The sequence below is a fragment of the Oxyura jamaicensis genome, chromosome 1 (assembly GCF_011077185.1).
Source record: "Oxyura jamaicensis isolate SHBP4307 breed ruddy duck chromosome 1, BPBGC_Ojam_1.0, whole genome shotgun sequence".
In the NCBI taxonomy this organism is placed as follows: Eukaryota; Metazoa; Chordata; class Aves; order Anseriformes; family Anatidae; genus Oxyura; species Oxyura jamaicensis.
Genome location: NC_048893.1, coordinates 95,063,389 through 95,091,171, shown reverse-complemented (window position 1 = coordinate 95,091,171; position 27,783 = coordinate 95,063,389). Strand labels below are relative to the sequence as shown.

Genomic DNA, 27,783 nt, shown 5'->3' with positions numbered 1-27,783 from the left:
TTAGTGTATTCCCTTGTGTGAACACTGCAGCGTTGCACGAGCCCTCCTCTTGATGCACTATTTTAAAAAATACTTGGACGGTGGTAGTGAGCCAACCTCTTCCTTCTGTTTTATCCCATACCCCGATACATCCGTACCTAACATATGGGTTTGGTAGTACGTTGCATAGTATGCAGTGTGGGCTGAACAAGGACTTGGCAGTGGTGTTCTTAGGCACCTTCTGTCCTAAACTGCTGTGCTTGTGTCTGTGCACTATGAAATAACCATGCTCTGCCACAGAAATTGGTGGAACAATTCCTGTAATAATCCTGCAAATTGCTTCAGGAGGAAGTGCTTTACTGTGGATTTTAACTGTGTATATGTAAAGTAAATTACTAGATCTTGAACTATTGCCTAGTCTATTTGTATCTGGGAAAGGTATTAGGTGTTAAAATGTAGTACGGGTCTATCACAGTCCTGCTTTCAATGTGTCTCCAGGACAAACCCAGATAGCTCAGCTGATGGCAGTCTGGAGTTTCACAGTTTTATCATCACGGTAAATATGTGTACAATGAGTGTAAATGCACACCGTGACTTACAGAACAAAAGCAACCCTGCCTCTGCCTTCCACAGTGGAAGACCAGCATGTCTCTGCAGGTGAGTTGGACTGACTGGCCTCAGAAGCGGTGACTCGTGCTGCACTGACACAGCAGGAGCAACACCACTGCAAGTTCTCCACTTTGCCTCACCATCACAGTGGACCTCTGGTCTGATACACTGCCAGCTAAGAGTCCTCTCGCTGTTCTTCCTTCCAATGCATCTCCTAGGAGCTCAGCTGAGCTACCACCTCATTTTCACACAGGCCAACAACCAAGCATTAGCTGGAAATGACTCTGACCTACTGATAGCCTTTGGGGGACTTAAGCAGGCAGCTTCCAGATTCTGTCTCGCAAGAACCACTAATCATGCTGAGGCTGTGCCAAATATCTATTTGGGCAACATCTTTAGCTCCTGGAACCGATGGGAGAATTAGCTAGGCTTCATGCTAGCTTCACGCTTGACTTGCTATTGCAGCTATGTATCAAAAGGAAAGTGACTTTCTTGGGTAATTCTGTAAGCATCCAGAAATTAACTTTGGAATTAAATCTGCAAAGATGACTGTGAGCAGCCCATAAAAAGGATTTTCCATTACAGATAAGGCATATTTTTTCTCTACTTTTATTTATTAAATACTTCCGGCAATGATATTGAACATTCAACTTATTAAATCTCTTTATTATTCCTTTGTGTGAGATTCAAAGATATTATTGCTTCTTCCTCATACCCTTCTTCATCCATAAATTGCCAAAATCCTTTAATAAGGTCTGCATATTTTTAGGCCCATCTCAATTATAAGGAAATGAAGATGCAAAGATGTTAAGCGCTTGTCCAGAACCATTCCATTAAGTCAAAGGGAATGGAACATTCTTCCCTGTTAGAGCGTATTTTCTTCTCCTGAACAGTTCATAAATTTCTAATGCTTAATTTGTGTAACTATGGACGCTTTTTTTATTCTTCTGTGGGTGGAACCAAGTCAGACAAAACTGTAAACTGTTTCCCTCCCCAGAAAGGACAGCACTACTATTTTTTTTCAGGCAAGCGTGGTTAGGAAGCGAGTGATTTCTCATCCTTTCCTACTTCTTTTCACTTTCTATATTGGAGGTCTGGAGTTCAGCTCTCAAATTAAAAGCTTCCCTATGTGCATGGTTTAGGGAATCTATGCCAGAGTCTCCAGGTAACCACTGCATTTAAAATAGAGAGCATACATCCTAACTTCTGTGTTGCCAGCAGTCCTCAATACGAGAACCAAACGTTCATTTTTATTTCCTGTTCAGCCCTAAGTTCAGGACCGAGTTCCTAAGCTTCACTGGAGCTTTGTCACACGGCGTTTATGTAACTGTAGGCAAATTTTTTAAATATTCTCGTGCCTTAGTTTGCTCAGTACATCGCCTCACAGGGGTCAGCTACCAGCACAGAAGCTAACTAGGGCAAAGGCTGCGCTTTTTAGACTGGCAGCCAGAGTTACAGAATCCTCCAGTCTCCATCCCCTAGCACTACTGATCCTATTGACCATTGTTAAATTAACAAGACAGAAGTTTTTGGTATCAAAGATACCAAGTTTTTACAAGTTTCAGATCAGACCTGCAATAGCTGTGTGGAGGATGCGGAGACCATAATTAGTGCTCCTCCTGAGCAAAGACCTTCATTATCCATTCAACTATTATCTGTTTTGTTTAGCTTGCTGTCTGGCCAACCAGCAAATAAGCAGCTTGGAAGAGCCACGTAACGTGTTCTCTTCTACAGCATGTAATTAGGGGATATTCTGGAATGATAACAGAGCTTAAGAGACAAGGAAGAGAGCGCAGGGAATCAACCTGCCTTAGCTGCTCAGTTCAAGGAACACCTTCTTTGTGAGGCCCCCTGCACAACAGCAGCATGATCCAGGCTAAGGGCTTGTCCATATTATTACAACAAATATTAATTTAAAAAAAGCCTAAGAACCCGTGTTGCCTCTCCACAATGTTTAAAACTCACTATAGTAATAGTTTTATTTGCAATATGCAGTATTGCCTGTCAAATAGTGAGTTAAGGGTTTACGTCTTGACAGTTTGATTCAGATTATATAATAAACGCATTTTTCTGTTTAATAACCACGGATTCGAAGAGCCATTCCATTTGGTTTCCAAACACATCCACAGTTTTTTATTCAGCATTTGTGCTCTGCTAGTAAAGCACAGCAGAGACAAGCACTGGGTCTGTGATTTGACTCTTAAAAAATCCCTCGGGTTCCCACAGCCAACACCATGTTCTACAAGCAGTGACATTTTGCACAAGAGAAAAAAAAATAAGCACTGTGGCTGTCATTCATCACTTTCTGACAAAGATTTTTGAATCGAATACGTTCTGCTTTGGATCAGTGACTGATTTATTTCCTATTTCAAAATGCACCATTCCAGAACTGTTTTGATTTTGGTGGGGAAAAAAAAAAGTATGACTGTTGAATGAAAATACTTCTGGTAATTCTGGAAAGGTTAATATATTGACTGGGCAGGGGAAGGATGCGGAAGGTTATTCCAAAAGCTTAATTATTTGAGTAGGCTACTTGATTGTGTCTTTTTGGAACTGTCTTATCAACACAGTGTCACGAGTAAATTTAACAATTGATAATTAGTGCAGAGCTTTCAAATCAGACGTGGCTGGATCAATGGAAAACACACTGTCAGTTTGGTGACTATCTTGGTAAGTCACTGCTGCTGCTGCAGTATGTTTGAGTTCAGGCAGCCACTCTGATCCTGAAATGCTGCAAGGATGTGGCTAAACAGCCACCCTCTTCTTCCCTGAAGGCAACTTCCTTTACAGCAGAAATGACCCTCACTGAGACAGAAGCACCATACCCATATTCCCTCTGTCTGACATTGATCTATAACTCCCTTCTAGTTAGAAGCCTTTTATCACACACTTTTCATAAATGGAAAGGCTGAACAAGCCAAGCGACCTACTGACTTCTGTAAGGTATGGGAGGGGATCCAGCTGCAGACGCTCTTGGGCAGAAATGATAAGGGAGCACGTACCTGTGCTCAAATTGCTACAGGGACAGTAAAACATGCTGCAGCAAAAACTGCTGCCAGAGGGGAAGCAGTGCCCTACACAAAGCAGCAAAAGCAGTTTACCAAGACAGAGCAGCTTGCAAGGCATTGGCTCTAAGGGGAAAACAGCCACTGTCTCTGCTCCCCTGCAACCACCTTCATTCATCCTTTTCTCCCCTGCAAGTAAAGGTTTAGAAAGGGTCCCAGAGCACGAACCTGGCCTCTCATTTTCTGCTGGCCTAATTCAGTACGCCCAAACAGACACTTTGCTGATGGCACTAGAGAAGTTGGACCACATGGCCCTAAGGGATGCAAATGTCATTGTCAGCACCAGGATCAAAATGCAGTTTGTCTGCGTTTATCCTGTTTGTGGCACTCTATCAGCAGTGCTTACCCCTCCCTTTCCCAGCCCTGCTCCCAGTAAGAGGACTGAACGCCGTGCTTGGCACTGCAAGTTACCATTTTGGCTTCCTCCGGTGGTGTCACTTGGGGCTAAGGGAGGTGGGTGCGACTTGTCCATCAGCACAGCAGGAGACGGGACACCAGCTACAGGGACGCTGGGGATGTAGTATGGACCTGGCATGGAGGAGACCGCAGGAGGGTACCCTGCCTTTGCTGCCTTGCCTGCTACGTACACTGAAAAAGAAAAAACAGCGGTCAGCATCACACCAGCCTCCCCCAGACCCACACGGCTCGTGGCAGAAACCTGCACATCGCTGCCATTGGTGACAATCCAGCAGGAGACAACTGGACAAGTGAAATGACAGGGACCAATATGAATTTCTCTAAGCCTCAAATAGCACTGAGGGGAGTTTTAGAAGTGTTCACGGCATGTCGCGTGAACACTCCAAGATGCCCAGCATCTGGAAGATTCTCAGCGTGTTAGAGCCAGCATTACTGCTGCCACAACTTAGCGGCAGCTCAGCTTTAAAAACAACTCATGCCTCAAACTGCAGGGGTGAAACTTGACAGATCTGCCTGAGCCTGACCAGGAACCTTGCTGGGTTGCAAGGATTTTGCACTGTTGCAGAGGGCAGCTGCTTTGCACTGTCGGGAAGAAACCTCCCAGGATGCTTTTAGCTCTGCCCCCGCAACACTCGCTGACATGACAGCAACTTTGGAAGGGGAGCATGACACCTTGGAGAAGCAGACGCAGCTGCCAAGGCAGGGAGGCCTCAGAGAATTACATTTGTAATTAACTTTGAGCGCTCAACCATTGAGCAATGGGTCAGATGCTTCACTCCCCGAGAACTAGTTCTGAAGTCAAGCAAAGTGCTCAGGGCAAAGGAAGCAACATGAGCACATTCTCCTCCTGTTCTGCCAGGGAGCAGAAGAGGTAAAGGAGATCCGTGCCAAGCCTGGACAGGGTCACTCACGTGCCCGGGGACAGCAGCAGGACTCGGGACAGCAGGGGCAGCGGACGTAACAACAGCAGCTGTGTGGGCAGCACTGGCACCAGCAGATCCCCACCAGGAGGAAGAACAGGAACGCGCCCAGGATCACCAGGCCCACGAAGACCCACTCTGGAAAACACGGGGAGAAAAAGAGATACGTACAGGATTGCACATCGCTGGGGAAGCAAACAGCAGCAACATCATCCCCGTGGAGAGCACAGGGGCAGAATAGATGGGTGAGGCTTTTAATAGAAATGGACTCCCTGCTGGTTAGGGAACATGTCAAAGCAGAAATGGCACATGGCAGTGAGAAACAGAGCTACCAAAATGTGGTCCCTTCTCAGCCTCTCTGGCTGGCTGAGAGGAGAGCAGCATGGAGGCAAGAGCTCTGGTTCCCCACGCATAAACCCTTCGTCCCATGGCAGACCTGTATGAATGCTGCAAGACATGCCCTATTAGCATTTGGGTCTCATTAAAGACTCATTCTTCTCAGCCATGTTCATGCCCTGCTTATGTGTTTGTTCCCTACCCATATTCTAGTTTTAATGGGACAAACGACGGTGAAAAGCAGGCTATAAATAGCCCAGCAAATGAGCCAGGCCTGCCCCTTCACAGCTAGGCCCACGCACACAATTATTCTTTTGAATGTGCTGAACGAACATCCTATTCAGGCACTGCAGCCAGCCAGGAAACCTAACAACCACTTTTTAAAAAAAAAAAAATTCACTGAAGCCTCAGATGAAGTCTGTACAAGTGACAGGGCAGCAGGGATGGTCCACAAAAACCGTGATGGGGCTGTAATAGGCTCTATTTACATTACATAGGAAGGGGAGCAAGAAAAGGTCCCTAAAAGTCTGCTGCCAGGAAATCAGTAGCAGCAGCAGCCATGCTAAGGGCAGGTGCCCAGCTCTCAGCTTTGTGTCTGGTCACCCTTCACTTCACCGGGGATGGTGGGCGCAAGGCCCCGCATGCTGCCACATGGAAGTTCCCTGGATCAAGGGAACGGTCAGCAAATGCATCTAGAACAAGAAATTTCAAGACTTTGAATGCAGAGGAAGCCTGGGGTTGGATTTACATCAGCGAGATGTACCAGCCTATCTGGAAATCAGGCCACTGGAGAGGGAAAACCTGTGGGGAAAGACACCAGAGGTTCCCAGGTGGTTCTTCAACCACCTTAGAAAGCTGGCAAGAAGGCAAAGAAAGAAGTGGTGGGGCTGCTCAGCAGTGAGGCGGGGTTTATACCACGAGAAGAAAAAGCAGCAGGCCACTCTTTCTGAACTTAAGTCAAGCATTTTGTACAGGGCCTCCTGGCACAATGGCATTTGGGCTGCAGAAGGGTTGATACAAGGGCTGCAATGCAAGTATGGAACGACACGGCGTCAGGTGAGATGAAAAGTTGAGGAAAAGGTTGTTCAGCTTGGAACAACCAAAACGCAAGTTCTTTCTAGTTCTTAATAAAATGCAAAAAAAGAGAGATCTCATTGTTGATTCATCTGCAGCGTTCTGTTTGAACAGAAGCAAAATTCTTTTCTTTGTTCCATTTTCCTTCACTCTTCTACAAATAATTGCCTTTTTAAAATGCAATTTTTAATTTCAAACTTACGAATGTCAGTGAAAGATCTGGCATTTACAAATCAAAACACTTCATTTCAGAAGTGTAAAGTGAAACATTTTATGTTTTTTGAATATTTTATTTCTCTCTTGGCTGAAACAGATGAATTTCATTTAAACTTGCAGATAATTTTGGTCCTTGTGGAATATTTTTTGGTGAAGTTACTCTATGTTGAGAAAAACTCAGCTAATGAATAAGGAAATAGCTGGAGGGAAGCATTCATGAATGGAAAAGTAACAGCTGATAGGAAATTGTTAATACAGTTCCTCAGGTCCCTTCTAGGAGCCATCTTATTCAATGTTTGCATGAATGACCCTGACGCAGAAAATAAGAATGCGCTAATGCAACTTAAGGGGCAGAGGTAGGGAAGCATTACCAGCAAAGATGAAGACTGGAATATCTTACAGAAAGGGCAAGTTGTCGTTGGGCAGGCCTACAATAAGAAACATGTAACACAGCAACATGCTGAATTTCAAGGTGTGCAGCAATACTTTCAGGGTCACGCATTCAAGGATCAAGAACAGTTTCTCCTGTGAAAAGGACTTCATTTCTTGAAAGCAACCAAAAATAAAGGACACACTATGCTATTCCATCACAGGACAACTGTAACCACTTAGGCTACACAGCCACAAAAAATGTAATTGTAATCCTGTGCCCCATAGAGGAGGAATTTCCAGTAGTGTTAAGGAATGCCTTCATACAAGGCCTCCAAGTAACTTCATCTGAAGTTACTGACGCTATACAACTCAGGTCATCATTGTACAAGAAAAGATGGATTCAGGCCGGAGCTCAAGCAAAGCAGGGATTCAAGAGTGAAGAACAGATTCGACAGCCTGCCTTGCACAGAGAGAGCAGAAGCTTGCTGCATTAGCCTGTCATAAAGAAGGCTGCGAGCAGACATAGTCGCTGCCTGGAAATATGCTAGGAGGATGAAACCTAGGGGAAAAAAGCAGTTATTATAGTTAAGGGTCCTAAATAAATGAGCATAAACAGGCTGTGAGTAACGTAGGTGGAAGCTAGAAGCAGCACATCAAAGAAGGCGATCAAATGTGAGAGAGAAAGGCCAAAAACAGGCTACTTTTAAGTTTTTTAAAGTTTACAAAAAGCATGAAATAACATGGTGCTTGGGATAGCATGTAAGATAGTAAGCCAGACGTCTTTCCAGCCCTGTACTTCCTAAGGCTATGCCACTCTGAGCAGGGCAGAAGCTTTCTTCTTCTGTCACGTTCTTGTCATGAAATATTACTGCCTGAGGGAAGTGGCCAGCCACAGCTATGCGATGAAGCTCAGGTGTCAGATCTCCAGAGCTGTGAGTGAACTGTTCGCTAATAAAGGATAAAAGCCTGGTGGAGGAAAAAACAAACAGCAAGTCCACTGAAGTATAAAAAGAGATCAGGTTAGTATGTATGTTATGTGTTACTCAGCACCAGGAGAAAATGTTTGAAATCCATATCCCAGTCACAGGAAGGATTTGATCTCACAGAGTTAGACCGTTTGCTTCTGTGATAAGGTTAAGAAAACAGCAGAAGAGCTCGCTGGCTCCTCCTGAATGCACAGAACTGTGAGTTCAACCCGTTGTTTTACCTGCAATCCCCTAATCCTCGCCCTGCCACAACAGCCATTACCTCCTCTCACTGCCCTTCCAGATACACCTGTGTAACCCTGAGGTGTAAGTGATTACCAAGCTGAAATGCTATGAACCTCACTGTCTGAAACTACACGTCTGTGCTTGAAAGAATATCTGATTTTGTTAGTTCAGGTAACAGGTAATGCAGATGATGTGTAGTCTGTCACTGCCTTTTATACTTATTTTTTGCATTACTTATTTTTAATTTATTACTTTACTATTTATTTTAATTTATTACTTTGCTATTTATTACTTTACTATTCATTACTTATTTTTTTATACAGATGCAGTGGGGTACCAGAAAGCTACCTGGCCAACATACAGGTATGGGTCCTACCCATCCAGTAGGACCGTAAATAGCGGGGGAAAAAAAAGCAGTAGGCAACAGAGAATCAATCTCTGTCTATGCTGAAAAGGCCAATCCTTCTCCTGCCATGCTGAGCTTCCAGGGAGCTCTGGGTTTCACTGGAGGTGGAGGAGTGTCTGCCTTCTCTCCATTTGCATCTCTGGGACAGCTTTGAAAATAGCTTCACACATTTATATGGAGATGTATTTCTGCACAGAAGTGTGAAAGAATGCCTTCCTGGGCACTGTCAGGGGATGATCATGACTCTAGGGCTAAATGTTCCCACAGCTCTTCCCTTTCAAGGACAGTGTGTTGCAGTCTGTTTCCTCTTTAAGGAGTGCCCCAGTTGGTGGCTCTCATTATTTGGCTGGCGAGGGAGTTGTCATGGGCAGAGATCCCTCACAGCCACCTGGAGTTACCTAGGATAATGCCCAGGACACACGGCACGAGAGGGACCGTGCCACTGCCGGGTTGCTAGCCAGTGCTCTGCTTCTAGCACCTCCTGTGCTGCCATCTGGGGCGATGGCTGTAGCAGTACCTGCAGCACAGAGCCCAGGGAGGGGAAGTTACTGGTGCACGAGAGAGGATGACGTACAGGGCCATCTGGGCACACGAGGCTGCTGAGGTCTCCACAGGCTGGAGCAGCGTTGCCTCTGTTCTAGCTGAGAGCTCGATACAAAACTTCTTCTGAACAGCGCTGGCATTTCTGCTCTCACGCTGACCCTGGCATGGCATTAACCATTTCTGTAAGTCACCTCCCAGCACGGCCAGTCCTCCCCCAGACCCAGCATCAGCTCTCAGTTCTCAACCCAACACGCGTTCCCAGTAAGCAATAGGCTTTTTTCTTTTCTTCCCCATATAAAATACACATAAAACGTACACCACATAGAAGATGCTGCAGAGGAATACACAGACAAGATGACAGATGACTGCATAATTAAAGGGTGAAATGGCTGAATACCTGGCATAATCTCCACAGCAAAACTGGGCAAGAGATCAGCAAGCAGCCCTGTCCTGCCTAGAAAAGACAGAAGGAGGAGAAGAAGGAGAGAGGTTACTGCAAGAAAAACACACTTCCCAGCCCCTGCCTTAGCTCCCAGTCCCCTTCCTCATCAGCTCACTCGCACTCCTGGCAACCACAGCTGTCGTCATGCTCAGTGCCTGGTGTCTGCCTCGGCACCTCTGCCATTTCTCTGTCCTTGCACTTTATCAATTTCTCTCTTCCATCAGCAAAGCGTGGGGGGAACAGAGCTTCTCTGATTTGGGCACAAAATGACAAGAAGAGGGGGGTCCCCTTCGTGTGATTACAAGGTAGTATCTTTCTGGAGTTATGCTCTACACATGCAAAAAGCTCCTGGAAACACACAACATCCCTCCAAAAAGATTTGGATTACTTTAAAAATATACAGATGTAGTTTGAAAGGACGTGCAACATCTTTAACCCAAGGCCCTTGACAGCCACGTGCACTGAACACCCAGAGGTGGTGCCCTCCACGTGGGGCTCTGCAGCTCCAGAGACCGCTCCAGGAAAGCACAACTGTGAGTGTGTGCCACTGCTTTCCAGATGCACGAGCAGCTTGGTGAGGCTGTATAATATAAAGCCAACTCTCAAGTGAAGCAAACCAACCAGAGAAGGACTCATGTACAATTTCACAGAATCATTTTGCAAAAGGAAAAGAAAAAAAATAAATAAATAAATAAAAAACAAGAATTTTACTTTTAATTTAGAACTGAATACAAACAGAATCCAAGCTCAAAGGCAGCTTGGTGTCTGTTTGTTTTGGCACTGTGTGTCTGGGATATTTCTAATACACAGCAAACATCCTACACAGCGTTCAGCTATAATTCACATGCACTTGTGCATTGGCAGAACAGGACTGTGTGCAGTTGTGCTTTGTGCTCTTTTAAATAGCACTGGGATCGTGCTCAGTTTTTTTAAGATGTGCTGTAGGGCAGGAGAGCTGCGCTCTAGAGAGGCATACATTGTGTCTGGACCTTAGCTGATGCAGCTGAGGGTTAGCCCGTGTGAAAGGCAGTAGAAAGCTACCCCACGTGTCTTCCAGGTCCCGCACTGAGCAGTGCTCAGACACAATGATGAATGGGACCCCCAAGTTCCTCGGCCTCAAGCCTGTCCTTGAAGTGTGTTATAATAAAAGAGATTGCCACTCTCTGTTTTTCTCAGTGATTCAGCTGAGCTTCTGTAGGGATCAAAAATCCACCAGGATGTCTGCTGGAGCCATAATAAACATCCTCTGAATACAGGCAGTGCTTTGCAACCAGTTGCAACTCATCAAAGGTGTCTAGTGCTCACTGTACCACCACCACGAGGTGCTCCCGAAGCCTCAACAAACGACACAGTTCAGGTAATGGTTCCTCATTTACTACTTTGAAACCGGACTTCGGCCATCCGCCTACTGCGGTATTTTCATCTGCATATACAAAGAGTTTCACGACCCCCGTAGTCCATTTGCTGGAAGGATCAAGTGTCCAAACTGCTGATGGCAAGCTTGTTAAATGAAAACACTTGTGCATACTCTAGATATGGGCATGCACATCACACGCACAGGGTAGGTCTTGGGTGTCACAAGAGGGCTCCGACTGCATGCGTTGTGTCAGGATATACCACATTTACGTTATGTTCCAGACGCACATTAAATATATTCCCTATTTTCTCAGCATGCACAAACAACATGCAATTCTTGCGCAGGACTCGGCGCCTGCCTGTGAACAGCGTACACGGGGGCCACACGCACGTAGAGCACGCAGGCAGACACCTCCACACAAGCTTGCGCGCAGTCCTTGCCTGACAGCAGGTGTCAGTGGGCAAACAGCTGGAAGTAAAGAGCTAATGGGGTTTGGGATGGCAGAGGTCACGTAGCAACAGCTATAGAGCAAAAACTCCATCTTGCTGGTCCACGAAGCTGCCTGCTTTGTTCTGAACCTACCCAAAAAGCCTCTATCCCTGCACGTGCTGGGGCCTCACGATCCCCAGGAGGAACTGAACGTTCAAGGGGTAAGCAGCATCCCTCAAAAACAAAAGTGCTGTGACAATTTTGGTTAAAAGGACAACTGGGGGCTCTGTCCCCATCCCCAAAATAACTCCCCATTAATCCTTCTCCTCGCCGCCAGGTCCAGGCGGGTGGGACCAGGCCTGGCCACAGGGACGAGGTGGGAGGCTCTGGCCAGTGCCCCTCACAGAGGCTGACCTTCCTCCTCTGCCAGCACAGACAAGTAGAGCTGAAACACCCTGGAGCAGACCGCGGGGGCCGAGCTGCAGTGCTGCCCCCCACCCGCAAGGGCTCCACGTCCTCTGCACAAGCTCCCGCCCCTGAGCCCCCACAGGCACCGCGGGATGCAAAAGGGAATAGAGGATACAGAGGACGGCCCCATTTACCAGGGTCATCCAGGAGGCTCTGATCAAGCCAGGTGTGTCCTCGTCCCAGCACGGATCTGGGACACGTTCCCATCTCCATTCCCATGGCGCTGGAGGCTGCGCTCCCCCCGCAGTGGGCACCCCTCCTTCCCCTGGCCAACCCAACAGGGGGGAGGCAACCCACCAGCCCCAGGCTGTTTTGAGGTGGAGGAGAAAGGGGTGAGGGAAGAGCTGAGGGGGTGCAGAGCAGGTCCCGACGGTGCGGAGATACAGGGGGCACGTGGGGACAGCAGTCAATACACAAGAGGAAGGCGGGTGGCAGAGTGAGGGCACAAACAGCAGCGGCTCAAGGAGAAGCAGGAATCAAGCAGCTACTTAGCAAGAGTCTGCAGAGAAAAGACACGAAAATAATTAGGGTAAGTGGTACCGATGAAAAAGAAGTGACGGCAGGAATAAAGTAGGTGCAGGTGCAGTCGGGAACATGGCAATTGGGTAAATACAGGAACATGGTAAACACTGGCGACTGCATAAATGCCATAAATATTGGGTAAATACAGGAATAACTGTTGAATTGGTGTCCCTGTTGGAAACCACCTGCAGCAGCAGGGCCCACGGGGGGCAGCAGCTGCAGAGGGAACAATTTCTTCCTCAGAGGCGGAGAAACGTGCCAAGCCATGCCACGGCCAGAGGCTGCTGGCATGGGACGCTGCCCCGAGGGGAGGCTGGAAAGCACCGGGGAGGAAGTGTGGCGCCTGTAAACCCACTGCTTTTCCAAGGAAGCTGCTGCGAGATTTATTGGGAGAGCAGGGCTCCGCAGCAAGTAGGGCCCTGTAAACTTTATCCTTTCTTCCCATCCTTCTCTTCCCTCTTTTAATCGGAAGGAGAAACAGCAGCAGCCCTTCTCGGAGATCAAAGTTTTAGCAGGCAACAAAGACCTCCGAGGAGGCTGTTGCCATGGCTGCCTTGGTAACGGAGGCCTTTTAATCACGCCAGCCTCCTTTGTGAGCAGCGTGTGGCTGTCACTGGCAAATACGGAGGAAAAGAGGGGTTGGAAAAAAAAAAAAAACCCTTGGCAACAAGTAGCACTTGTAAATGGCGTGAAATAAAGAACCAGGAGCAGCCTGGCATGGGACGAGCGGGATTGGACCGCGATGACAAAGGAGGCAGCGCAGCGGTGCGGGGCAGGGCAGGAGAGCAGTCGACACAGGACGCCCAAGGAGGACAGAGGACGTGCGTGCCAGGGCTGGGGGGAGGCCAGCGGCCTTCCTGGCCTCCAGGCCTCTGCCAGCTTTCTCGGCGGAGGCTCCCACGCCCGTCGCTTCCTTCGCCTGCTGGCGCTACCTGCCTTCGGCCGCGGAGGCGCAGCTCAAGGTCGGAGAGCCCTCACTGGGACGCTGCTCGCGGACACATCCCTGGCGGAGATCTGGCCCTCTCGTCCCCAGCACGTGGCCAACAGCACTGCCATCCCCGTCACCCGCTGCAACCAAGTGCTGGCTCCGATGCTGCTGGCAGGCTCTCAGCGAAACGTAGTGAATCCCAAAATTGTCATCTTGGACGAGAAAATTTTGCCAAGAACTTTCCCGTCTCCGAAACCACATCAACCACATCAGGAGACTCCAAACCTCCCTTTATTTATCCCAGGTATTGAGTCATTTTGCTGAGTAAGAGCCATCTTATTAGCACTCCTTGCCATACACACACGTCCCAGGAGAGACTTATCCTCTCTGAAAGCCAACGCACGTCTCTGTTAGTACATTAGTTACTGTACAATGTGCTGTGTGTACGTGCATCTACCTTCATTCCTACCTATGGGTATTACACTTGCTAAATCTGGGGTTTAGACTCTATCAATATTGACTAGGAATACAAATTACCAAAGATCTTGTTTTACCCCTCAGGTAAGTGTCTGCTGACTTCAGAAATTAAGGAAAACTCACGTGCTAAAACACAGTAACGATAGAAGCTGAAGCATCCGAAAGATTACTTATAAAATAATATTTCACTAATACATCATTTATGCAGTGTTGGCTGCTGAATCGGACGGAGAAAAGGTAGGCAAGAGCTGTCTGGCAAAGCGCATGGCTCACTAACCAAAGCATGAAACCAACAACCAGGATTAGTGGATCACTTTCCTGGCTCATCCAGAAATGTGACATGTTCTGGGGAATGAAGCCGCTGTGTCTCGAAGCATGTCGAAGCAATGCACGATCTCGTCAAGCAAACATTCCTGAGCCTGCACAGACCTACGCGTTTCAGGGCAGCCAGCTGTGCCTGGCTACGCCTATAGCCATTGCCCTCCAGATGTTAACAGCCTGGGAAGGGAGCAGCACAGCTGCTTTCGCAGGACCCCGCAGCTGATTAGCAAATTCTGGCTTTCAGAAAGTCTTACTGGGTATAAGCAGCGCTGTGCAATTAAGCTAGGCAGCTTCCCAGTGTGAGCTGGGTCACATGAAGCTAGGACAGGGTATCTCCTGACAGCAACCTGCACTCCTGATTCCAAGGTTACTCCAGGTACCCTGCACGCGCTGTGCCGATGCTCTCACGGTTTCCTTCAACAGTGAAGGAAATGCCACGCTGAATGACTTTATCAAAGCCCACGGATGTTCTCATACAAAAAGCATTCCTAGGTGCTATGAATAACGTTTTGATTAATAGCACTGTTTGTGTGTTTCTAGAACCAGGTCGCTCCGCTGCTAGCTACTAAGAAAGTCTACATTTCTATCTTAAATTTAGGATTCAGCCTTTTTGGTTCAATCATACATCAGTTCTAAAAAAAAAAAATGTATGAAGTTGCAAATGGATTCACTAGCCCAGATGTCATGCCAGCAAAGAGTTCTAAAATTCTAGTAAAATACAAGTGCAGCAAGCCTTAGATGATTCCTGTTGTGCAATTGCTAAGCAATGCATTAACCCTGATGCAGCAGAAGTGGAGTTCATGCATTTTCTAGCATGCTAGACCCTTTTAGGAGATGCCAAATCAGAACACAAATATTTGATAAAGGTGTAATAATATTTTAAAATTGAAATTCTCTCCTTTCTTTTTCTGGATTCACTCTCTGTGCTTCTGAGGCACAGAGGTTACCATCCCTCCTCCCTTGCCTGCACTGATTTCCGTAGCAAGGGTTAAAGACCCTGATAAGCAAAACCTCCTGAAGGGTCTTTTCCCCAAGTACGTAGGCACGTGGTTAACATCAGGTATGCTTTATAAATCCTGTCAGCTTTGCTGGGCATGAATGGATGTACATAAATGCTTATGTGCTTTTCCGAAATAGGCCTGAAATGAAGACAGCACGTGGGATTCTCTGCAACTACCTGCAGTTGCCCAGTCTCTGTGTGTGCCAATGTGACACACTGAGGCAACAAAACTCAACGTGCAATCCCACCATGACCTAGGCAGACTGGCTACTTAGACTCCGTCAGAAAACAGCAAATAGAGACAGAAGTCTCTGTGATTATTTCCCTAAGGAAAAAAAAAAAAAAGGAATACTGTAATTTATATCAAGTTGTGACAAAGCAGCTTTTGACCACGTGTTAATGTTGTGATTCACCGTGTAAAAGCAGGATCCTCTACTTTGAGCTAACTAAGCTGCTGTTCATGTATTGATACTGCTAGGCACCTACCATTGTTGCCTCTCAGACCTTGCAAGGTTCCTAAGTGACACTAAGCTGCCCTGAGAAGCAGCATCTTTCTCTAACCTAAACACACCTTTATATCTTAGCATTAATATGCAGCAGCCCCAAAACAAGCAATGTAAATTATATCCAAAACACCACTGCCAGCACGGAGCAAACAGCAATGTGCCGTGGGAATGGCAGTAGCTCTTGCAGACACGATCTCTCTGATGCTCCAACCCCTCTCACAAGGAACCTGGGCTCCACTCAAAGAGCAGCAAACAGCAACAAAAATCTCTTACCATGTGTCCCCTAGGACTGCTAAAGTGCTCAGATCTACATTTGTATTCAGTGTCTCCCTGCGAGTCACTAAGATCTGGGAGAACAATGATACGAAATAAAAAATGTCCCTGAAGATGCCAGCATATTAAGAAATGGTATTTTCACCAATGCCTGCCTCCTCCTCCTCCCCTGCCTCCTCTAGCCATCTCTGGGAGAGGTAAAGGGAGAAAAAATACCAGCATAGGCAGAAGGAGACATCTAAGGTGGGAAGAGGAAGAAAGGAAGGAAGACGATTAGGTAACCTGGACTCACTCCAAAAGCGGGAAGGTTGCCTCTGTACACATTACCCAGGAAAAGAAATACACACAGGCTGCACCAAACAGCATGAGGCAGAACAAAGTATGCCCACGATAAGTATGTTTTCATGCTGCTGCCAAACTTAGCTGAGTGCTGCACAAAGTGCAAGGTCAGACCCACGGGCTGTAGTGAACAGAAAAGCAGATGTGGCCAAGATAACACAGCCTAAGCGACATTTCCTCCCAACATGTCCACCACAAACCAGGGGAGCATCACCAGGCCAGCTTCAGAGGAGGGGATTTCTTTGTTTTACCCCACGTAGTCCTCTGTACACACTGAAAACCAGATTCTTCCTGTTACCATGGCACTGCATCATCACTGGTGCCTGAGCGCAGTTGTAGACACAGATACAAGAAGACACCAAATCATGGCAAGGAAGGTGAGGAAAGGACAAAATTCAGCAGTACACCACCACACAGTCAGTCAGCTCCTCTGAGGCTACGTAACAGCTACAGCTCCACAGAGCAGAGAGAACCTCACCTGAATTAAACACAGGTCGGCCTGTTATTAACCAGCACATGATACAAAGGCACGCTGTGGATTTAGATGAGGGTATGACGCTCTTTTGGACGGACCCATTCTCCAGTTGCCTGCCACCTGACTGACACCTGGAGGAATGAGTAGAGGAGATAGCACTGGCCCTAACCCATGCCATTCCATCTGATTTATTTTGTGATGACATCTCCAAATAAAAATGTCAAATAAGTTCTCACCTGAGCCTTGAGACCAAGGGCACTTGACAGACTTGTTCTACTGTATGCCTCCAGGTACCGCTACACACTACAGACACAAGACTTTTTTAACGTCACAGGATGTACAGAATCTGTACGCTCAAAAACCATACGAACACGCTGACCAGGCAAACACTGGTGTCAGCAGGTCTTACAGTAAGTTATACCCTTCTAGAGCAGTACGGTACTACAGCTGGGTTAAGGCAAACTCAAATGCCCCTGAAGGCTCAATTCCACTCTGTCTTCTCTTATAGCTGGGATGGGTCACTTTTTGACCCGTAGAGCGAGGCAGACTGTGGAAGCCAGGGCTGAAAGCTAATCCCATGACTAGGCGAGACCACATTGCACGAGGAAGCCTAACAGACACACGGAGAGAGCCAAGAGTGCATACTGCAGAGAGGACAGGTCCTTGTAGTGGCAGCACCAGCTGAGACCCAACTGAGATCATGGAACTGTAACTCTAAGTGAACAAGTACAATTAGGCAGGCAGAAAAATATCCCAAATTGCCACTTTCAAGCAGATAAACAGTGCTTCTTGACATCCCCACAGGTCAGTAAAGTAGAGCCAAGGGAAGGTCATAAGACTGCAAAAAGCATGTGATTTGATGTCTTCTGGGTGTCTATTTTTGAAAGACTCAATCTCAAGTGTTCACTTTGCTGCAAGTTTATTGTTTTACGCCTTAAAAACAAGGGTTCTGACTTTCCCCAGCCCTGCACTTTCTGTAGTCATTTACGCCTGTGTAATGTGTGAGCAGCGTGGGTGTAAACATTACTATTCTGGTTTGGCAGCATTTGCCACCCACTTTGCCTAGGTGTGAATGACTGCACAAGGTGCAAGGCAATGGTGAAGGTACTGCGGGGACTGTTTTACATAGATTTTACACCCATAGTAATATGGTGCGCGGATATGCAGAGAGGGAGAGAGAGCGCGGAAGGAAAGATACATCAGCTATCGACCCAAGACTCAATCTGGCAAGAGGGCTTACCAAGTACAAGCAGCTCCACCGATTCTTCATTCTTGCCCTCCACGTCATCTGGTGTGATGATAAGGCAGTAATAGAGCCCACTGTCTCCCCACATCAGCTTCCCAATCTGAAGGTCTGCATCTGAAAGGCAAAAAAGAAAAGTCAGGGGTTCCCTCCAGCACCAATTGGTAGAGTGGGTCTGTCTTCAAGTCCCAAATCCAATTAATTTCCTTATGAAGATGAGTGGTCAACCTTACCCAGAATATCAAGAAATCCAGGAAAAAGCTGAACAGACTCGGGACTCTGTGGCTGTAAATGGGAGGACAAGTAATGCCCCAGAGGAAGCTCACTCTGCAAGCACCGAAAGCAGGAAGAATAACTAACACTACTCTGCCTTCCCATCACCACATTCGTGCCATTCAAGAAGGGATTAAACAGTACCTCCTCTGCAGCACTTCAGTCACCTGCCAAGGAGATCATATGGAGACAAAGGAAAACACTCACCCTCGCCAAGGCTGATCACATGCTCGCCTCACCAAGGAGCCCTGTACTTCCCCCGCTTCTGGCTAGGTGGTCTCCTGAGCTGAGCAGAAGCCTCGCACACGTGACAGGGCAAGGTTTCTCACATAGACTCGGTCCAGAGCAAACATTTAAGGACCCACCACCCCCCATCTCCTCCCAAGTTGGCTTCACCCCGTGGAAATCTCCTCCACACTGCCCAAGGCTGTGTTGAGTTTAGGTTCACAACAGGGTGAGCTGGTGAAGTACAGAGCTAAATGAATACAAGCTGCAGGGTAATTTTCTTATTTTGGAAAAATCTGTGGAGTTTGCAAGGAAGAAAAACCCAGCTCACAGAGACTGAAATTACACCTCTCTTGCTGGCGCCCCTGTATTAACGAAAATCTATATACCGAGCAATATGCAGACGCCAGTAATAAAAAGCTTCGTTTTCATCAAAGGGAAAATAACACTGTAGCAGGCTTGGAAGCCTACACACAGCAGCATGAAGTGCAGCACCAAGGGAAATAACCTTTGGGTCCAGGGTTGGTTGGCTGAATCCTAAACATCTGTCATAGGAAAGTCTGCTGGAGGGGAGGGAACTCTTATAAGGGATTTAACTGAACAATTCCTGCCAGCCTCCAGCACCCCAAATTGCAAAGGGTCGATTCCAGCCCCCATGACACATCACGGGGGTAGGAGAGTTACCGTGGACAATGCTGACATCTCGTTCCTTATAGAAGTCCCCTATAGTGATGGCAGATCCTTGCTTGGAGGCCACGACGCGGACCGTCCTCCTGCTGTCCACACAGTCCAGGTAGGGATCCCAGTCCAGGTTCCTCTTGCTCATAGTCTGCACACCAGAAGTCGCCATGCCCAAAGCTTCTCCCATCCGGTCCTGGCAGTAGGATTTATACCTCCATTGTACCACAGCTGGTTGGGTGGAAGAAGTAGAGAAATGGCAGCGAAGCAGAGCAGGCTGGAACAACATGGCCACCTTCTTCTTCTCAGGCACGGTGACTTGCAACCCTTCCACCTCAGCTAAAAGACAAAAACATGAGCATCATATACCTTGGCATTGCCTCAAGAGGAGAACTTTATCATAGCACCACTCTCCCCACGTGCATAAAATTATAGCATCACATCTCTTTGAAGGTCAGGCAGCATGCAGAGCCAGCCCTGCACACCGCCCTGGTGCCCAGCCACTGCTGCTTGCTCTGCCAAACTAGAGATGCAAGAAAGAGTAGATCCAGATCGCAGAGCTCCTGCTGTGGCTGGCATGTAGCGCTGAGAAAAATTGCTCCATGTGGGAGGTGTGGAGAAAAATGGCCCAAACACTCAAGCTTTCACATTCCCACGGAGGATACGGACCTCGACACGTAATGTTTATCTACCAGCTGACAGGAAAGCTGCAGCCTGGAGCTGATGCATTAAGGCTTCTGAGAAGATATATGGGAATGAAATAAATACAGGACTGCTGCCACATCCTTGTGTAGCTTCGGGAGAAGCCAAGAGATGGTGAGCAATGCCAGCAGGGAGCACTCGGGGGAGTGAGGCACTCCATCTACCCGCAGCTGAATGCCCGAAGCCTCCCACACGTGCCCCTCATCGCCTCCTGCACTGCAGGCAGCACTTACACAATGCTGCAAACACACACAGTCGCTTTCCCAAGCCTGGATGTGCCGGCCTGCGGGGGCACAGAAACAGCCCAGGAGCAAAGTGGGGCATCTGAGAGGGAATAAGTGTGTAAACGGGGTCTGCTCGCTGCTGCTGAGGCACATCGGGGCCCGAGAGCAACAGCTCATACGGGAAAAGGAGCCAGTTTCAGTATGACAGCAGCTCCCTACATCCTGCTATGATATACCCCAAGGCCCAGAGCAGCGCGCACTGAAAAAGAGGACAAGGTGCAAGGAAACATTAAAGAGAGGAAAGCAAAAGAGGGCATTTACACTGCATCATGAGAGACTGACGGACTTAGGTGAGGCTTAGGGAGGAATGCAAGACTGAGGACAAAGCAAGGCTTTGGGGGAAGGCAGTAGGAGAGAAGGGCAAACACCAGGAAAGAATAAAACATAGTAAAGTATTAGGGTAAGCACAGGAAGCAGAAGGAGAAGTACACAGATGATAATCAAGGAACCAGCTGGAAAAAGCTGAAGGTGTCTTAGCCTAGGTCAAAATTATTTCAAAGAGCTGGAGCCAGGTTGTGGGAGATGAAGAAAACATGCAGAGAGGAAACAGTCAGCAGAAAATAAACCACCCATTCCAGAAGCTGGAGATGAGAAGGAGCTGGAAGCTAGCAAAAGAAACTGAAATGGCAGGGGATGTCTTTAGGATGGGGGGAAAAAAGGCAGAGAGACAAAGCAGTGGAGCTTAATGCAGAGAGAGAACAGCAAGTATACCAACAGTATGACAACAGCGGGCATGAAGGGACAGGGTCAAGATGGAGACAGCCACAGACCTGAAAAGCAAAAGCAGGCAAAGGTCTCATGAGGAGGAGTCAGAACCACCACAAAGTGAGAAGCTTAGACCAACACTGCATATTCGTCTCAACAAGTTATCAACGTCCACATCATAAATCACAACAAAGCCTATAAACACCAGTGAGGGGATAAATACGCAGTATGGACAGCAGCTAGGAGGAAAGCTTATTTCAGAGGGGTAAGCTAGTCTCTGATAACCACAAAGAGTTACTGATCGAGGCAGAATCTGACCCTGGGGACTACTAAGCAAAGGCTCACAGCGCACAAGGGGTGCTATGGCATTCGCAAGAGGAATGCTGTATTATGCATATAATGAATGCATGGCGTTATGCATACAGCACTTGTGCTATATGGAAATTGCACAGGGGACATCACGAGTTTTCACAGAAGTGCCTGGACCCAAATCCAAACGCTGATGTTCTCCAGAGTACCACGAAAGGCAGCTGAGGTTCCAACAAGATGCTGCCACAGGAGAGGCAGCTCCTGAGGGGCAGGCAGAGACAACTCGAGCAGCACCAGCTGGGACGTTTCTGCTGGGCTTCCTGCTCCCAGGGCCAAAGGGGCAGAAGCAGGGGGGGCGCACAGCACTTGGAGAACATCACCACTCGGTTCTCGTGGTGACGTTGTCTCATCCCCTCCTCCCCTGGGGGCCGTGCCTCCTGGGCTGCATCCGAGCCTGAGAGGCACAACAAACACTTTGAAAAACGAACGGGTCCCGGCCAGACCTACATCTGGCAGCTCTGCCTGGCCCCACGCAGTCTGCGGCCAAAGTCGACACATGACGTGAGCTGACCAAGTGACTCACCACGTTACTTCAGCTTCGGGGACAAAACAGTGACACAGGCAATATTTAAAGCTTTCCCCTGTGAGCGAAGTACGCCGCTCAGTAAACACGGTGCTTTCGGCTGTCTGTGCGCTGTGGCCCTCCTTCCCTGTTAATGAGATTAATGAGTTTGGCAAGCCGGGCTCTGCTTTAATAAATGATTAGCTGAGCTTTAGCAAATTCTCAGCTGACGAACTTTCCCCACCCCACTCCCATGTGAATGTCTATATTGAGAAAAGAAACTTGTAAGCAGCTTTTGGGAAAACACAGGACTTCTTTCCAAAAGTATTTGGGAGATGCTCAGTCAATTATCTGGCATCTTTTATATCCCATCCCCAGGGCTTTATTTACTTTCAAAGTATTCTTTTCGGACCTTTCCCAGAAATAGCATTTGAGAACAACCCAGTGCCTCAGACAGAGACTGGAGCAGTGGAAACTCTCGATCTATTTAAGTCAAATTGTATATAATTATATATGGCTGACCTGGGAAATTATACACCTGTTATTTCCACTGCCAAAACAAAAAAAAAATAAAAGTCAGAATCTATTCATGTGAGGTGTCACTGGCCATCCAAAAGGCCAGGAGGATGCTAGGCCCACATTTTCAAATGTGGATCAAGCCTAACTTAGGACGTTGGACCAAAAAGAAACTGAATTGTGCTCTGCTATGTTTTGACTAACATGGACAGAGTAAGATTAGCCCTTATTTTGAAATCATCACGGAAATATAACTCCTGCACTTCAGAGAATCAACCTGTTTATTGTGAATTTCAAAATGTTTGAACTTCCACAAGAGAAATTTAGCTCGTGGGAGTCATATGACGTGACAATTTTACTTTTTTCTTGTTCTCCTAAATCCCCAGGAGAAAAAAAAAGTCTGCAGATATTAATCAAGAACATCTTAAAACAGAAATACCCTCACTCTCAGAAAGTAAAAGGCATCTGTATGCGAGTGCATATGCACACATAAAGAGCTTAAAAATATCACCCTTCAGAAACGCATGTATGCTTCTTGTCTATTTCTCATGTGCAATGTTTATTTGCCTTTTTTTTTCTCTGAATCTTTCCCTAAACTATTCTCAGATAATGCATGCAAACTGTGCAATCAACATTACACACAAACTATCCCTAATACATTTTAGCTGTGATTAAAGAAAATTCCAGGGAGCGATTATAGAGGGCTGTATTCATATGGGCACATTGGAACCTTGTGAGACCGATCTCCCGAGTACCTTCCGTGAATAAAAAGAAATAGAGAGGGCAGCTGAGAGGGGCTAATTTAGGTTCTCAATTTTCAGTTGTCCTTCAGACACAGGAGAAGCCCGTGCCTCCCTAAGGCCAGATGAATCCCAGAAAGATTTAGGTTCCCCACGCAGCCTTAAGCTAGCCTTTATGAATAGAAAAAAAGTTGATCTGAAGCACTACTCCCTGTAAATAACAACAAAGCCAAACACTGTAGTTCAATGTAATAGGTCTTAAACTGCATCCTTCTACTGCATAAGATAGGAGTCCAAGAGAAGGCAGTACACATTCTTCAGGTCAGCATGGGTGTCCTTATCCGTGCATGCATCACCACATCTCTTTCTTTGCTATTATTTGGCCCACATCACCATTTGCAAGAGGCAGCATGGCTGATGCTATGAAACTACAGAAATTACACGCCTAGATTTTATGCATCTTTACTGGTATGAGTGCCAGATATGCATATGGGAGAATGGAAAGTCCTTATGCCCTGAACCCCTAGCCCACACTTCAGGGCTTAAGGGCTTTGGCAGGAAAACTTATGTTCATAGGTAAAAGGCAGGGGGCTCCTCCTAGGGGAAGCCCACTTTTCCAAACAAAATTAATGTGTAAAAGGATGCTGTATCTGTTTTTATTGTGCTTTGGCTACTGCACATCAATTGTAAGTACTTCCCCCCCCCCAAATACAGGCGCTCAGTCCACATTTTCAAATGTGGATCAAGCCTAGCTTAGGACGTTGAAAGGATGGGCTTTGAGACTGGAAACCTGAGATGATATGCAGAGATGAACGGAGAGCCAGTGGGATCACTGAGATAGCGTTGTACAGATTCTTGCCTACTCAGGCTGCGTTACACCCAATCCATGCAATTAACCAGCAAAAGCCATCACCAGCAGACTGAGTAGTTTGTGGGAAATTAATTACATGTCTTGGTCTAGTTGCTACCAGACTTGTGTTCTTAGCTCCACAGCCACTAATTGACAACTTTTTTAGCCAGCAGGAAACCAATGCCTAAATAGGTCAGCTGCAGCTGAGGTGGAAGGACGGCACTGCTTTATACAGCTCCAAAGCAAAAGAGAGGATTTCGGCTCCTAAACTGCTTAACCTGGGCAGGTGCAAAACCTGAGCAGTGGCAGGAAGGCAGAGCCTTGCACACCCAGCACAGAACCTCAATACAAAAACTCTCCATTAAGGTACAGCTCGGACTCTGCAAACCGACTGCAGTAGACTTGGACTTTCTTGCTCTTCCAGCGTGATCACTCAGCAATCGGTCACCACCAGAAGCCTGAGAACTAAGGCAAGAGATGGCAAGAGTCTCTCCAAGCCTCGTAACAGTGAGGCATGACACCTGTTCTTGAGAGGGCATTGGGATTTCCATCACTACCAGTCCTCCTCCAGGGTGATCTCCCAGGAACAAAAAGTCATTAAAATGTGAGGTTTCTTCCCAGCCGCACTAAGCTTATGCTGGGTGCAGCCAGTCAAGGGAAGTCAGATGAATAGTTTAAATCAAGATAGATAAAACAGTCCATCCATTTTCCTGCCTTCCTGGGGAATCTGCTCAGTCAGCCAGGGAACAGCAAAGCACAACCATACTCCACTGTGCCCCTTCTGCCTGCCTTTCCAAACTGTAGATGGGAAGGCAGGGCAGTAAATCTACCCACCTTTGTATTACACCACGGCATTGCAGTGGCTCTTCTGCACAGAAAAAGCAAACAAGCGCTGAGTGCTAAATTACCGGAGGACAATGACTTCACAGGGAGAGGTCACATTTTAATGTGGACAGAGTCTCCTAACCATAATCTTTCCAGGCTTAGGCTGAGTCTTGAAAGGAAAAGAAAATTTGCTCTGCCTGTTCTGCGGGTAAAACCAGAGTTCAGTCTCCACTGCAACACTTCCCTCTAGTTTGAAATGCATTAGGAATTACTGCATTAATAAGAACGATGGTAAACGCGAGGGGAGAATCCATCCCAGAGTCAAGCAGCACCTGGTAGTTTATGAGAGCCAGCTTTACAGAGGGGCCTGGAGATACTTGACAAACTGTACCTTCTTTTTCTACACGGAGTCAAATAGTCCTGCACATATCCCAACCCACACCACTTCACACGAAGGAATAAAGGATGACCTGCTCTTCATCCTTCTGCTGTTGTTATTAAAACACGAGCTTAAGGCATGTGGGAGAGTAGGGCAGGAGAGAAGCTGAAACAAATCCATCATACTTCACACGGGATTTTTTTAAATTGGCAGTAAGAGGTCACAATGCAAAACCAAACAAAAGATAAACGCAAGAGCCAAAAATTAAAGACAAACAAAGGACAGAAAGGCATTATTGCTGGGAGGAAAGGAACTGCAAGTGCTGATTAGAAATTTCTCAGCCCACCTAGAGGAGGGAGGAGGGGAGAGCAGGGGGCGAGAGCCTCCCTCTCTTTCTTGCTCCCTTTTGTCTCCCTGCTTCCTCCCTGTCTTGAAAGCTCAGTCTCCTACCCTGGCCCCTCCAGCTCCCAGCCCCCACTCCTTTCCTAGAGCAGAGTAGTGCTCCGGCTGGATTAGGGCTCCTTACCTTGGTACAGACCCTTCATTCCTTTGCACAGCCACAGGGGAGAAGAAAATCTTGAATCCGTGTTTGCCAGCCTCTCTCCCTGTTCCGTGCACACGCTCACACTCACTCGCTCACACGCACACACCTTTGCTTATTTGCTTTCTCCCAGCCACTAAAAAGGCCAGCAGCGCCTGCTCTGACCCTGGCTGGCAGCGGCTGGAGGGGAGCGAGCTGACACCGGCTGCCTCCATCTCTCAGCGCACGGCTAACCTGTTGCCTGCCACAAGCCTCTGCCTGCCTGCGGTCGACACCAGCAGCAGCAGCAGCAGCAGGCAGTCCTGTTGCCAAAGCCCAGGACTAGAGGAGACTGGAAGGTCTTCCTACCGCAGCGGTACCTCGCTCTGCACAGACCCTGCACGCTCCACAGGGCGGACGCTGCCAGCAATCACGAGCTGCCTCTAATGGAGGGAGAAAGGTGTCAACAGCCCAGCCTTTTAGCTTGATGGAAAAGTCCTGACTGAGCCAGACACGTCCAGATAACGAAGCTCTTTAAGAAGAGGGAGGAATGCAAAGTCGTGTTTATCTACACCTTGCGCTCCTTCACCAGTCCCTGGATGCTATTTATCGGCACGCTACTACAGCGAGCAGGGAAGGAGCGGTAGTTGTGGGTGCGCTGGCACTCCAGACCAACTCGCAGAAGTGGGATACATTCGGAAGCAGCCAAATGGCAGGGAGGGAGGCGGGGAGGGAGGGAAGATGAGCCGGGAGCTGCCGAAGCCCCAGATGAGGCCGTGAAACCCTGGAAGGGAGCAGTAGGCAGGCACCAGCGCTGAAGATGACTCAGAGTGAAAAAGCAGGGAAAGGGGTGGGTGGGTGGTGGGAGAGAGGTGTTATGACTAAAAGCCGAATTTACTGCTTGTGAATCCTCAATCTGAAGAGGAAGAGGGAAGAGCCCGAGATCTTTTTTTGTGGGATACATCAGCGGCGGTGTGAAATCCAACTGCTTCTGCTTCTTCCCCGAGCCTGTAGCCAGCCTCCCTGGCTCAGCCAGCCTGCTGCAGCCTTTTCCACAGCCTCCTGCGCCCGGCTGCTGCACCGGCCGGGAGGCACAACCATTCCCTGCTGCCCTTGCCCTCCCCTCTCCTCGCTGCCCTCCGCTCACCCCCTGCCCTTCCCCATCCCGGAGCCCCGCTGTGCTCCCCCTCTGCCCGGGGGGACCGGGGGAGCCGTGCCGGGGGGGCCGGCCCCGTCCGGGGCTCACAAAGGGCCGGGCACCGCCGCTCCACAGGCCGGGTCCTGACCCCAGCCCCGACCCCAAGCCCACCAAGCCCGGGCAGGGCAGTTCCCTCCCCTCGCTCCTGCGCTGCGCGGCCGGGACAGCGGCGGACAAGTTCCCACGATCGCTCCCGGCCCGGTGGCGGGGGAGCCCCCCCAGAAACCCGCCGGGAGCCCTTCGGGACGCCCCCCGCCTACCTGCGAGCCACAGGAGGACGATCCAGCCCAGGACGTGCCCCTCCATCTTCTGGCGGGCCGGCGGCCACCATGCCGCGGGGCGGCGGGAGAGGCCCGGGGGGCGCCCGGGGAGCCGCTGCCCGGGCTGGCTCCGTGTGGCTCGGCTCCGCACGGCTCGGATCGGCTCCGCACGGCTCGGATCAGCTCTGCACGGCTCGGATCGGCTCCCCTCGGCTCCTCCCCCGCCGCCGGGGCCGCCCCCGCCGCTGGCCGGGAGGCGGGCGGGGGGCCGCGGCCGTAATTGCCGTCATTTTCGATGGAGCGGAGCTGCGGAGGAGGTGTCGGGGGGAGGGGGGTTAGGTTCTCAGGACAACGCGGGGTTGGAAGGGGACGGAAGTTGTCCCGAGGGAGCCGCCGGGTAGATGTGCTGCTGTGGAAGATCGTTTTGTAACGGGACGGGTGGTGCTGTGAAATCAAACCAACGCGGCCCCACATGTATACACAGTGTGCTTAAAACTTCTGCGCTCCGTGCCAGAGTGAAAGAAGGCGGTGGGAGTCTGTGGGAACTGCTCCGGGGCTCAGAGCTGACTGAACAGCGACCTGGTTTCACAGCATCGCAGAATCATTACGGTTGGAAACGACCTCCAAGATCATCTGGTCCAGCCATCACTCTACTGCCAATGTCCCCGACAAAACTTCTGGTGGGTCAGCGCCTTCCAACGCGGCCCTCGCCAGCACAGCTCCCCTTTGTGTGCTGCTCATCCTCGAGGCGTTTTCTTCCAGGGGCTTGGCTTGCATCTGTAACCGAAGCGTGGATTCTGCAGATGTCAGTGACCCACATGGGAGAAGG

General features: G+C 48.6%; 1 protein-coding gene and 1 long non-coding RNA gene across 2 annotated transcripts in view; one reads left to right on the top strand and one right to left on the bottom strand.

Moving 5' to 3' along the window:
- ILDR2 (immunoglobulin like domain containing receptor 2) overlaps positions 1-27,032 on the bottom strand; it is a 35,597-nt gene extending 8,565 nt beyond the window's left edge. The window contains exons 1-6 of the mRNA XM_035315258.1: positions 26,955-27,032; positions 19,111-19,443; positions 17,926-18,045; positions 9,546-9,602; positions 4,982-5,128; positions 4,065-4,241 (exon numbers count right to left, since the gene is read on the bottom strand). Of these exons, the coding sequence (XP_035171149.1) occupies positions 4,065-4,241; positions 4,982-5,128; positions 9,546-9,602; positions 17,926-18,045; positions 19,111-19,443; positions 26,955-27,000 (880 nt within the window). The 5' untranslated portion in view covers positions 27,001-27,032. The remainder of the gene's footprint in view (positions 1-4,064; positions 4,242-4,981; positions 5,129-9,545; positions 9,603-17,925; positions 18,046-19,110; positions 19,444-26,954) is intronic.
- LOC118160498 lies at positions 467-16,311 on the top strand. The gene is made up of 3 exons (XR_004747530.1): positions 467-636; positions 7,897-7,903; positions 16,300-16,311. It is a non-coding gene; the product is annotated as an uncharacterized LOC118160498 (long non-coding RNA).
- Positions 27,033-27,783: the final 751 nt, after the last annotated feature.